A 12,604-nucleotide genomic window follows, 5' to 3' on the forward strand; every position below is an offset into this window, starting at 1 on the left:
ACTTTTTCTGTACTGCTCCGTAATTAGTATTAGAGGGTTATTTAATTTGGAACTTTAAATAACAAATGACTGGAAACCAAAACCTGCTTGTGTTGGTAGTCTGTAAAATGGTTCAAATATAAGTTAGTGAGTGTATATTATTCTATTCTTCAAGACGAGAGACTTAGTATAAGCAAAACCCTGCAGGAGTGGAGATTTTGGAAGGACATTTCCTTATGCTTGCTTTTTTTTCTCTCCTACAGTGTATGTGACTGCTGGAAATACAGCCTGCTTTAGCCTGGCTGCAGTTAATCATGCCATGATCTTTTAAACTATCTTGGTCTCTTGTATTCCCTTTTTAGGAACAGATTTTTAGTAATATCTCTTTCCCTTTGCCTCTTATTTGTCAGAAATTATACCATGTGTTAGATTTCATCTCTAAGTGTCACAAGTGCTTTTCAGTCGGTATCTATATATGTAATAAAAAGTGTTCAGTTTTTCTCTTAATTTTAGATTTTTTGCCCTTAATAATAAATTTTGTGTGACTTAAAATTGCAGGGTATATTTTTATTTATTTGCTTTAGTTCCCCAGGTCCTAGGATGGGTGGACAGCACATGGTACTGACCAAAATAGGGATGATAATTTAATTATTTTGTGCTTCAGGATCTGTGGATGGAGTATGTCAATGTGGAACTCATACACCATGAGTTTCAGGAAACTCTGAACCTTTGGCTGCAGGTTCAGCTTGAGTCCCATACAACCTGTGCTTCTGCAGGGCAAACAGATTTCACCAATCCTTTGTCAGGTAAGAGATAAAAATACTGTTATGGAAACTGTGCCTTAAAGACTTACTGGGATGTCAAAGCTCTGGTTCCTTTAGGAGTTTGATGATGCCTGTCAATAAAGTTATTAATATGGTTTGTTTTCTATGGGTGCAGTGTTTTCCTTGAAGTTGTCACAGTTTTCTCACTAAGATTCTCATGTGAGAGGCTAACATTGATGCTTTTTGGCTTCAAGTTTGCCATGTCACAGAGCAGAGCTAGGGCTTCATGGGCAAGCTCCCCAAAAATTCCTCTGCACAGAGCATGCTCCAGACATTTTCCCAAAGTTCAGACAGTGACAGGTGCAAGCAAAGGTAAAACCAGCTGTACCTGAAAACATATTTTCTCTGTTTTTTGGTTTTTTTTTTAGTTTTGTTCTGTTTGTTTGTTTTCTGTTTAGTGTTGTTTTTCCCAGTGTGTTTCCCTGGAATTTTGGCATGGTAAAAGTGTTGTTCTAGCACAGAAAGGGGTGATAGTTGTGGCTGGTATATTAAGGATGCAGTGAGATTGGATTTGGGGCTGATCCAAAGAAGAGGAAGGAGTGAGGGAATAGAAGGGAACTGGAATAGTTCCATAGGTGAAATGGCACTGTTTGGACAAAGAAACTGAATGGAAATCAGCAGGAGGAGAGGGCAGACCCAGAGAGAGGCTGTGCTTTGAGGAGGAATTGGCACTGACAAGACTAAAGATGAGGATGAGTTGTAGGGAAGGGAACATGAATCTTGCTTAGAATTTTGTCTGGGAGCCTCTGTCAGATGAGTAAAATAAATGGGGTGACAGGAAAACTGGAAGATAGGAGTGTTTGGGGAAAACAAGGAAACCATTGGGTCTTTTGATCCTAACCTTTGTGTGATGGAAGAGCTGGTCATGAAAATTAGCTGTGTGAAATAAACTTTGACAAAAATAGGAAGATTAGTTGAGTGATTTTTTTTTTTCCTTTTTAAAAGGGGGAATCCTGAGAAATATTTGTCTGCAGTTAAAAATGCTTCATGCAAAAAATAAATGTTTTTGTTCAGCTTCTCCTAAACTTTTCTTATTGACCAAACTTGTTTCTCCTTTGTTTTTTTTGTAGCCAAAGTGAGGATAATGAATAATTTGAAGAAGTTTGATACTCCCAAACCCCCTCTGCCACTGCAGACGATGAAAGCTCCTGTGCCAGTGATTTCCTCTGCCAGTCTCGTGAGTCAGAAAGATGCAATCCAGCTCATGCGCAAGGACCTGAACATCTTGCAGCAACACGCCAGGTGAGTCTGTGTTCCTTGTGCCTCAGCAGCGTGTCCAGCAGTGCCTTAAAATGATCATGGAGTCTCTGAATGGTTTGGGTTGGGAGGCACCTTAAAGCTCACCCCATTCCACCCCGTGCTGTGAGCAGGGACACCTTCCACTATCCCAGGGTGCTCCAAGCCCCAGTGTCCAACACTTCCAGGGATCCAGGGGCAGCCAGAGCTGCTCTGGGCAACCTGTGCCAGGGCCTCAGCACCCTCAGAGGGAACAATTTCTTCCTGAAGATGCCCTTCACAGCAGCCTCATTTGTGGTGTTGGCACAAGACTGTCAGTACTTGATTTCTGCTTCTTGTCCCATTTGTTCTCTCTTTCTTCAGGTCTATCATGTTATTATTCTACTTCTTCAACTGAGATAAGAGTGCACAAGTCTTATCTAATGACCAAGATTACCTCAGACAACATCTAACTTCTTTTCTCATTTGCCGTATTTCCTGAAATAAAGCCTCCTTTTAGGCTAGATTTGTTGACAACGAGTTATTTAACCCTTTGGCACTGATGTAGTAGTTGCAATATGAAGCACCCAGGAGAGAAATCTGATTTCTGGTTCTGCTAGCTTTGTGAATGAAAGAGACTTTGTGTTTTTAATATTCCTACTCAGATATCCAGCTGAATTGTTTTCAATCACAACTGGTCAATCTGTAGTCTTTCTTACTCAATGTAGTCATTTAATAACAGTATTATGAACTGGAACAAAAACTACTAAGCCCACGAGAGGCTGTGTCTAAACAATTCCAGCATTAATTTTAGGTGGGTTCTCTTTTTTCTTTCTTTTTTTTCCCCCTTTTGACTGAATCATCACACTCCAGCTTTTTTTTTTTTTGTCTGGTGGAAAATTACGTTTCCTATAGAGATTATTCTGTTTAGTGTCCTTCCAGGCTGTCATGTAAAGTAATTCAAAAGAACTCACACATACTTGAGTATTTTTGTTCTTATGAACCTGTTTTTTTTATTACTTTGAAGTGCTATTACTTTGAAGTTTTAGCTCAATTTCATTTAATAACCTTTTATGTTTTCCAGAAAGGTGTCATGAGTCTTTGTACAGCACATCAAGTTGAAGTCTCCTCTGTTGCTTATAAAATCTTAGCATTACCGTTTCCGGGAAAGATTGTGGTAATTTTATTAATAAATGCCTTTCAGAACTGCAGCTCTCTGGGAGTCTCAGCATGTTGCTCTGAACAGTGAGATACTGGACACGGTGCCTAAGCTGTATGTCAACAGGGAGGAGCAGATCACCCTCCACCTGGAGTGCAGGGGAACTTCAAACAAAGGCTGCCAGGGAGCAGCTCAGCTCACCATCCAGGTTAGAGGCACGGCATCACCTCTGTTTTGGGGCTGTTGGACATAGAGGATGAGTGTGAAATGGCTGAATTACTGTAAAAATGGTAGTGTTTGACCAGATAAATCCACAGACATATTAGTGATCTGAAACAACTCATGTGTAATGCTCAGAAGGAGAAGCAGAAGCTGAAGAATAAGTTGTTGCATGATTTTTTTTTGCTCATGGCATCCATTCTAAACTGCTTCCCAGTGTATGGATGTGGGAATTTGCTTGCTGGTAGGAATAGAAGCCTTAAAATGTTTAAAGAAATATTCCCATGTTGCTTAGTAAATGAATTTTTTGATCCCCTCTAAGTTTTAGTCCCTGTGGACTAAAAGCTTTAGATAAAAGACATGAATTATATTAGTGTGTGTGATAATTAATTAGGAACATGTCCAAAGATGTGTGCTTTGGCACAATTTACTGAATCTGATCAAAGCTCTCAGGGGGAAAACCATCCAAATTCAGAGTTCTCTGACTGGACTGTGCTTTGTTTTTATGAATAGCTGCAACATGGAAAAATTTTAGCAAAACCATGTTAATTCTGAAGTGAGTATGTGTCCTTTTGTCATAGTTTGAAGGGAAGCACAAAAATGAAGCAGTGAGCCAGCAGCTTCATGCTTTGCGCAAAGAAGTGAGACAACTGCAGGCAGAAGCCATGAAGCCACCTTCTCTGGGTGTTGTGGAAGCGGCTGTTCACGTGGAGAATTTCATAACGTAGGTTGTTCAGACACTGCTCTGGGCAGTGGTGTTTGTATTTCCATTTTGGTATGTTAGAGTTAAAATGTGGAATCTGTTCATGTGTTTTCCCTCATGCTTGTCAGCTTGGGCCAACAATCCTGAGACCTCTAAAGGAGTATTTCTTATTATCAGAGGGTCACTGAGGCTCAACAGGGCACACAGTATTGTGTTGTACTTCTGTTTATTGTTCTCTACTTCTTTTTATTGTTCTGTGCCTTATAATAGCCCTCCTAATCCTGTAAAAGCACACTGAGTCATGACACGGATGCTGTGCTCCACTTCAGGAAGTGGCAAACTTGTACCACAGCTGTCTCAGCTATAGGCTAAATTACATGATTCCAGTATGATTCTCTATGGGTTTTTCTGTGTTATAGTGCAGGGCATAATTCTTTAATAGAGCGCTATAATTTGAAGTAGTTTTTCAGTTTGTGAAACAAAATGGTGCAGTGGAAGCAGGCTAGATAATGCCACTCTTTTAGGGAGTGTGAATAAAATGGGGTCATCCAAGGCCCTCTTCCTCACTTGAAGATCTTTTACAGTTCTTTCCAGAGGTCCACTTTTGCAACTTCATTTTCAGTTTTCCAAATTTCTGCTGGGATTCTCTTAGTGGAGCTGGTTTGCTACAGAGTGTAGTGATTGTATAAGTAAAAGGATTTACTTACTACTTCTACTTGTTCATTCTTGATCATTGATTTGAAAAATTCTGTGGATGAACTAGTTCTTGGGATTTACATCTGTGAAACTGCATCTTCTTCAGCTGGGATTTAATCTCAACAAAACATTTACTCGGCAACACACAAGAAAAGATTGATTCTGTTTTAATTCTTTTATTGTTGAGCCTGTGAAATAAGATGAGGTAGTTTTTCTTGCAATACAAAGGTAGTTGAGATGCCATCAGAATATGATGATTACTTGATTAGTGGGAGAAGTAATCCAGTGGAACTCTGCTGTGGAAGTCTTTCAGTGTTCACTTTCTGACTGTGGTTATAGAGATTTTCTAAGGTTTGGAAGTACCCATTTCAGGCAGCAAAATTACATGAGCTAAATCTCTGACTTTTCAGCCTGGATATGAGAAGGAGGGATACTCAGGGGATATCACAAATACCCTCAAGGCTATATATTGGCAAGAAACCTTTCTTTATTGTCACAGGTTATTCTCCATGTGTAAATTTAATTTGCCTTTTTTAACTAATTTTTTTAGGGCCCTGATAAATATCTACAAGGTGCAGCCTATGCCTGCAATCAAGAAAGTTGGAATTGGCTTGTTTTTTACACTGGTGGAATATGTATGTGATGAAACTCAACGCAATCCTCCCACAAGACAGTTCTTCACGTCCTGCATTGAGATTCTGGGCCAAGTGAGTTTACTTCTTGAATATGAAAATATTTTTCTAAGTTTTTTAAATTTGATTTTTGGATGCCTATTCTTATTCAGATTGCTTGCTGACATTGCGGGGTCTAGCATGTTCAGAAGCCTGAAAGTTAATTTCTAAGCTTCTATCCCATTTTCTTTTCAACTAATTGTGTAATATGCAGAGTCTTCAGGAAAGGCAAAGCTTGCATTTAAGCAAAATAAAAACTGTTGCTCTGAGGTGCCTGCCTAATGTTAATAAATTGTCATTGTGCTAGTTAAATGCTGGAGTTTGGCAGGTGATTAAGGTTTGGATACTTTCAGTTCATAGAAGTGTGTTTCAGCATAGACTTTGCTTTTACTTGTCTCTTTCTGGTTGATGTCTGGTTGTCAACTTCTGTATTTAGACGTTTTCTTCTACAGCCTTGCAGTGTTCTCTCTGTAGTGAGTTATACCAGAAGTTTGCTGGAAGAGAAGATAAGTGCTTGTTGGTGGTGGTAATGTTTGCTGTGTTTGTGCACTGAGAAAAATCACTAGCCTCTGCTTTGGGTCAAGATCCTTATTTTTATCTTAGATGCAGCTTATTTCCATGTGCAGCTGTCCTTGAGCACCTCTAACAGCTGAAGTCCTGAGAAGTTCTTCAGAGCTGTAGTTCTGTTAAATTTCTCCTATTATCAAGCAGGGCTGGTCAGATCAGGATTCATTTTCTTGTGCTATTCCATCAGAAAAAATGGTATTTCTAGGCAGCATATGCAATCATAAATGCTGTTTTAAAATGTGCTAGGGAGATGTGTTTGTTTTGTGTTATATCTTGTGGAACAACAGCATTTAGTTGATGTTAATCTCATACAGTCTTCTGTTTTTGAGAAAAGCTTCCCTTTTTATAAAAGGACCAAAACTGTGACTGTCTAAACAACTAGCTTAAGAGATGTATTTCCCAGTTGGCTCATATTTGGCTGTTATTTTTTCCACCATTCCCACTTTTCTTAGGTGTTCATCAGTGGGACCAAATCAGAGTGCAAACGTTTGCTCCAGACAATCCTGCAGAATCGAAGGCTTTGTACTCTCCTTTCTCCTTACTTCACTCCTGTTGCCTCTCCCAGTGAATTTGTGACTTTGTATGAAAAAGTTGTGGCCTTTCTGAGTGAGGATAATAGTGATGTTGTCTTCATGCTGCTGACAAAGGTAAAGTCTGGTCTGTGGGTGTTCTTCCCCTGAAGACCTTGTCTTTGGGCTAAAGAGGAAAGAGGTGCAAATCTGGTATTTTAAAATAGCATTGACAGGTTCTGTAGAGCTGTGTTGGTCATACTGAACAGAAATTTAAGCTCAAGAGGTGCTGGAGTCAAAAGGGAATAGCTTAAATAGCCTTTTCTAGCACACATAGTATCAGCATGTGCTTCCCAGGGCTTAGTGCTGAAATTAAAACCATCTCTTGATGGCTTCTTCTGCCTGATTATCTCTGCAGCGACATTCATCACAGTAGCCAGTGAATGCCGGGTATCTTATAACAAAATTTGGAACGGTGTCTGCATTTGCCAGCTCTCTTTGGCACCCACGTCCTTCCTGCCTGTCTTAAAACTGAATTAGGTAATAGCAAGTGATTTACACGTATCGTGTTACTCATGATACTGCCAGTGGAGAAATTAATGTAACACTTGGCCTTTGATACTGCTCTGATTCTCCTCTTTAGTTACAGGGTGACAGCTGGAAGTAGCAGAGGGGCTGTCCTGGGCAGGACTCTGAGCTGTCCATGGTGACAGTGGCCAGCATTGTCCCTGCTGACCAAGGTCTGAGCAGGTGCTCAAGAGGCTATGAAAGCTTTGCTCCTCCACCTAAAAATTTATGGACTATGGACATCAGGTCCAGTTTAATGCTTGTATGGAAACTCAGATTCATCTTTATTAATCTGAGCCCCCCTGCCAAGGGCTGTTTAATAAATCTAGGGACTTCTGCGTTATGCTAAATCATAGCCTTTGGAGAGTGAGGTTTGGAGCTAGGGCTAACAAGATACACATTCATGAGGGTTTTCTTAAACACATAAAAATGTCATGATTTTATTTCCCTGGCAATTCCTCCCTTCTCCCAAAGGTGTTGTGGCTGTCAAATCTTGTGCTTGTGAATGCTCCCTGTGCTCTGTTCTAGTTTGACCTCACGCAGTGGTTGAGCGTGGCCAAGCCGCCTCTCTCTGAGCGCACCCAGCTCCTGGAATCCATTCACTTGGCCCTCAATGCATGTGGCCTGGAACCTGAAGAAGATATTTTGATGCCATTTAATATCTTCTGCAAGCATTGGACTAACCTTCTCCAGTATCAGTTCCCTGACCACTACAGTGATTTCTTAAGGTTGTTTGTGCAAAGTAAGTATCTGAGGTTATGCATTCTAAGCTCCTTGTGCAGAACCCTTCTGGCTTAAAAATGGGAACTCTGTGCAGTAGAGTTAAACAGCAACAAATGCAGTATGACTTAGACTTCCTTTGGTTTCTGTGGGCACTTTCATGTGCCTTGCTATGTGATGTATTTTTATTAGACATATTGTAGCTCTTCTGTGGCTCAGGGCCCACACATCCATGACAACAGATTTTTCAGCCCACGTAGCAGGAGAAGGATGGAGGAGTGGTCTCCTGTTAATGGAAGCACCTATTAATTATGGTTATGCCACAGTCTGTAATACAGAAACCAAAACCAAAGGGTTTTTGATCACCCTTCAGTATCAGGTGGAGAACTGGAAATATGATGACCTGGAACTGACACTGAAATCTGCTGAAAATGTCCTGCTTGACATTCGATGCCACCCATAATCTGATGTGTCCCTCAAATGAGAGCAAAAGTACTTCTCTTTGTCATACCATACCTGCTGAGGTACCAGCTGTCTCTAAATGTGTGTTTGTGGCCAGGGATGTACAAAGTGCCTGGGAAGCTCTCTAAGAAGAGAAACATGTAGATGCCAAAAGGAAATGTTGATTATATTTGCAAATTAGAGATAATCTCTCACTCTTAAACTTGGGGCTTTCAAACTCCTGTGTTACCTAATTTTTCATGTAGCAGGGAGCTCTAATTTCAACCTTTTTTGAGAGAAGGGGACTAACTTTGTGGTTTTCACACGTGCATTCCCTTCTTTCTCCTAAGGCTCATCAGAGCAGCTTCTAAGCCCTGACTGCTGGAAGGCATCACTTAGAGCTTTGGGGTGTGATTCACTGGTGATGGAGCAGGGCAGTGTCAAGAGAAGTGATTCTGCTGAAGCTCCTGCGGTGAGGGAGGCTGCAAAAACTCTCCTCTCTACAGACCAGGTGGGTGCCTCTTGGGTTGGTTGATATTTTTCAGGTGAAACAGCTTCCCTCCAGTGACAGATAGCACTGCTGTGCAACCTTTCTGCAGCTGATTAATAGCTTCCTTCTTTTTACAGGTCAGAGAGACAATAGAATGGCTTTCTACATCCTTCTGCAAACTCCGACTGGCCTCGGTGGACTTCAGGACTTTCGGCCTGTTTTCAAAATGGACTCCTTATGTGGCTGAAGTGAACAAATTCCTGGAGTATCTCGTTAAACGACTTATTGACTCTGAAGTTGATAATCTAGCCCAAGAACCTATTGGGAGCAGCAGAATTTTAGCAGGTAATGTGTCTTAAAAGCAAATTACTTAAGAACAGACACCTAATTTCTCTAATTCCGCCTGTTAAGGGCCATTTAAATAAACAGTAAAATTTTTTCTTTGCATTTGTATTAAAATACAGATGGGAAATGTTGATGCTACTTTGTGGCTGTGTAGGACTTTATGCTTTATAATCTGAGAAGGAAGCTCTTTTATATTTGAGCTTGCTTCAAAATCATGAGGCGATTGCACTTTCTTCAAGAAAAATAGTCTTTTGCACTGAGCAGAGGTTTAGAAGGAGACACTACTGAATTTCATCATGCATGATTTAGATCTGGAGAAAGTTGGCTTTTACTTTAATTTTTAATTAATTTTAATTTAAATTTTAATTAACACATTTTAGTATGTGGAGGTTTAAAGCGTGGATCATCGTTACCCCCACAATCTCCGGTGTATTATTAAAATTATACTAATAAAACATCTTAACAATGCAAAATGCTCATGATGGTTGTTCATACAGCCATATTGTTAACCAGTTATTATCAAGCATATTGTATTTTAAATTTTTATTTGACTAGAAAGGACTGATTGAATGGTTGGACTCAATGATCTTAGAGGTCTTTTCCAGTCTTAATTATTCTAAAATTCTGTGAATGTTAGAATAAGAAAAGGATACTATATGCAAATTTAGAAAAGTATAATACGTTCACTGTTGTTGATTTGAAAGAAAAAAAGCAACTTTGTTTTGTTTCCTTTTAGCATTGCAGTCCTTGTATTCAGTCATTGCTGGACTCTTTAAACCATGGATACTGGTCTTGGATAAAGAAGATGCAAGGTATATATTGCATTTTAAAATTGAATGAATTTTTGCTAAAGTAGGGACTTTAGTCCTGTAAGAATGACTTTCATTATTACCTGTTTTTTAATAATTTGTGACTGTCTTGCCCTCCATTTAAATAAGTCTCACTTTGTCATTTCCTTAATAATTACAGAACTAATTAATGACCTACATCAAATTTTCCAAGGTTTGGATAGAATAATTATTTTAGATATGACAAAGATCTTGTAATAGTAACATGAGCAGAGCTTGATTATGTGAAGGATTTCACTCAGTTTTAAAAACACTGAAACTTGAATTTCAGATTCCCTTTTTTTAGCTTCCATAATATCTATAATACCTGTTTAAAAGGAAACAAAAAAGCCAAACAAATATAACCCCAAATGCCAGTGGTATGTAAAGAAACTTCAGGCTAAATCAGTGCTGTGATGAACTATTACCTTGTGTACCTCTGCCTTCACGTGAAAAGTTAGTTATGCTACTGTACATTCAAATTGTGCTTTCTTTCAAAATTAAAAGCTTTTGGAGTTGTGAATGCACCATCAGCACTGAAGTTAGAAGGTTGTCTGCAGTTGGTGAATAATATCACTGAGAAACTCTGTTGTTTTAATTCCATTATGAAATACCAAACAAGTAATTTCTGGTTACTCAGTGGATCTTCAGTGGGATAGTAAACCATGCAGCTCTTCTAAGGAAGAAGAGGAAGAGTCCCAAACTGCTGATACTTGTACTTCACTGCTTTAGAATATTTAAATTGCAAATGTTTATGATCAGGTAACTGAACACTGAAATTTGTGTTGTGCCTGTTTTCAGTAGCCAGCCCTGCTACCCTTGGCTGGAGAGTGACACTCCTGTAGCCTCCACCATGGTCGGTTTGTTTGCAGATTGCATCAAGCTTTTGCATGACAGCTTTAAAGGTGAGCATGAAATCCTAAGCCTCCCCACTTCTGATTTGGAGAAAAAAACCACAGAAATTTAGTGTGCATTTTTTTCTTTCAGTGTATTTTAGTGTAACTCACAAGTTTTCATCTTCAGAAATAGACTTTCTTCTGAAAGCAAGTTTTTATCTGAATTTTTTTCTGTTGTTAATTCAGCAATTTTCTTTGATTCTAGAAAAGCTGTTGCCAAGCCACCATGGGGCTCTCTGGTTACACCTAATGCATTACTGTGAGTGTTGCACAGCCCCCAAAATGCCAGAGTTTATTCTCTATGCTTTCCACACTGAGTTCAGAAGGCTTCCATGGAAGGAAATGCATCCCGACCAGATGCTTATGGAAGAGTTCTTTAAAGTGAGTTCATGGGAACTGTTGAATTAAGTTCGTAGTCAGTGCTGCCCTCGAAAAGAGCTGGAGAGCAAGAGACAGTTCTTTTAGCAAGTAGGCTTTTAAAGTTTGTTTGTAGCTTTCAAAGCTGCTCAGTTTGTGATGGATTTTTGTGAAGGAGTGCTTTTGAGTCCTAGACAAAGTTGTGGGGAGCTGTACAGCTCCCTTTTCGTTGATGTGCTTGAATATCTCATTTATTGCTTATGTATATGATGTTTTTAATTAGATTTAATATATTTTGCTAGTGCTATGTTGTTCTCACTTCCAAGTCATCTGAGACAAGGTAAAGCTGCAAGAGGGGGAATGAAATGATGGAGAAAAGACATTTGTCTACTCTTCTGCTGACCTAAAATGCTGCTGTAGATTTACAGTTGGCTAAGGAACTAAAAAGTATAAAAGTACTTACATCTTACATTGTACTTGCATTGTTTTATGCACCTTTTTCCTTTCTCCTTTCTAGATTGAAAGAGGCAGCCCCAAGAGTTGTTTCTTGTTCTTGGGTTATGTTTTATGTGAAATAAACTGGGTCAGTGTCCTCTCTGATGCCTGGAATCCCAACCCCCACCCTCAGACTCACAACATGATTGTCTGTTTGCTGTATATGATGGTGCTGTTGGCAAAGGAGGAACAGCTTATGGGCAAAGAGGTAATTTTTGTGAAGGTTCCTACCCATCTCTTAAAAGAAAAATAATCCTTTACTAGAAGGGACATGCAATGTGACTAAGTCCAGTTCATTGCTTCTGGAGGACTCTGCAGAGGGTCTTGATTGTCTTCAAGAAGTCCCATTTCACATCTGTCAGCCTTCTTCCACTTGCAGCATCTTCTGTTCTCCATTTCCTCTGAGGCATTACAAGATGCTGCATCAAGATGTCACCAGCAGCCTTTGACCATCATTGTATTTCAGTTTAGGAAAATTACCAGAGTTCATGTGCTTTGACCTGAACGTGTTTGCTTATCAGAAGCTTCTCAAGCTTCAGAAGATAGCTGTTTGCACATGGTGTGAGTCAGCCTCAGGAATTCCCTCCTTCCCTCCAGCAGTGTGTTAAACTGACACACTGTCAAGAGGTTTTTGCCTCCCAGAGCACTCTTGTGACGCCTTGATCTAAATCTCAAACTTTCTCAGCCCTGTGTTCCAGCATGAGCAACTTGAGAAGTACTTGTTGTACCAGTGTCACATTCCTGTAGAAGTAGTGTAATTTGTGTTAGTTCTGGATTGTCAGCACAACTCTAGTATTTGTTCATCCTAAAACCTGTAGAAACGTAGAGAAGGATATAGAATATCCTGAGTTGGAAGTAGTCATGGAGTCCAACTCCCAGCCCTGCACAGACACCCCAGCAATCCCACCCTGTGCATCCCTGGCA

General features: G+C 39.8%; 1 protein-coding gene across 5 annotated transcripts in view; it reads left to right on the forward strand.

Moving 5' to 3' along the window:
* Positions 1 to 12,604, forward strand: part of EPG5 (ectopic P-granules 5 autophagy tethering factor) — a 54,950-nt gene that overhangs the window by 32,724 nt on the left and 9,622 nt on the right. For 3 of the 5 annotated variants that reach the window (XM_069001010.1, XM_069001011.1, XM_069001014.1), the window contains 13 exons: positions 644 to 785; positions 1,874 to 2,045; positions 3,223 to 3,385; positions 3,978 to 4,120; positions 5,346 to 5,502; positions 6,486 to 6,680; positions 7,638 to 7,851; positions 8,621 to 8,781; positions 8,898 to 9,105; positions 9,842 to 9,917; positions 10,734 to 10,837; positions 11,034 to 11,209; positions 11,703 to 11,888. In XM_069001010.1, coding sequence (XP_068857111.1) covers positions 644 to 785; positions 1,874 to 2,045; positions 3,223 to 3,385; positions 3,978 to 4,120; positions 5,346 to 5,502; positions 6,486 to 6,680; positions 7,638 to 7,851; positions 8,621 to 8,781; positions 8,898 to 9,105; positions 9,842 to 9,917; positions 10,734 to 10,837; positions 11,034 to 11,209; positions 11,703 to 11,888 — 2,097 coding nt within the window. The remainder of the gene's footprint in view (positions 1 to 643; positions 786 to 1,873; positions 2,046 to 3,222; positions 3,386 to 3,977; positions 4,121 to 5,345; positions 5,503 to 6,485; positions 6,681 to 7,637; positions 7,852 to 8,620; positions 8,782 to 8,897; positions 9,106 to 9,841; positions 9,918 to 10,733; positions 10,838 to 11,033; positions 11,210 to 11,702; positions 11,889 to 12,604) is intronic. The other 2 variants (XM_069001012.1, XM_069001013.1) reach the window with 1 other exon arrangement.

This window comes from Aphelocoma coerulescens (assembly GCF_041296385.1).
Source record: "Aphelocoma coerulescens isolate FSJ_1873_10779 chromosome Z unlocalized genomic scaffold, UR_Acoe_1.0 ChrZ, whole genome shotgun sequence".
Taxonomy (NCBI): Eukaryota; Metazoa; Chordata; class Aves; order Passeriformes; family Corvidae; genus Aphelocoma; species Aphelocoma coerulescens.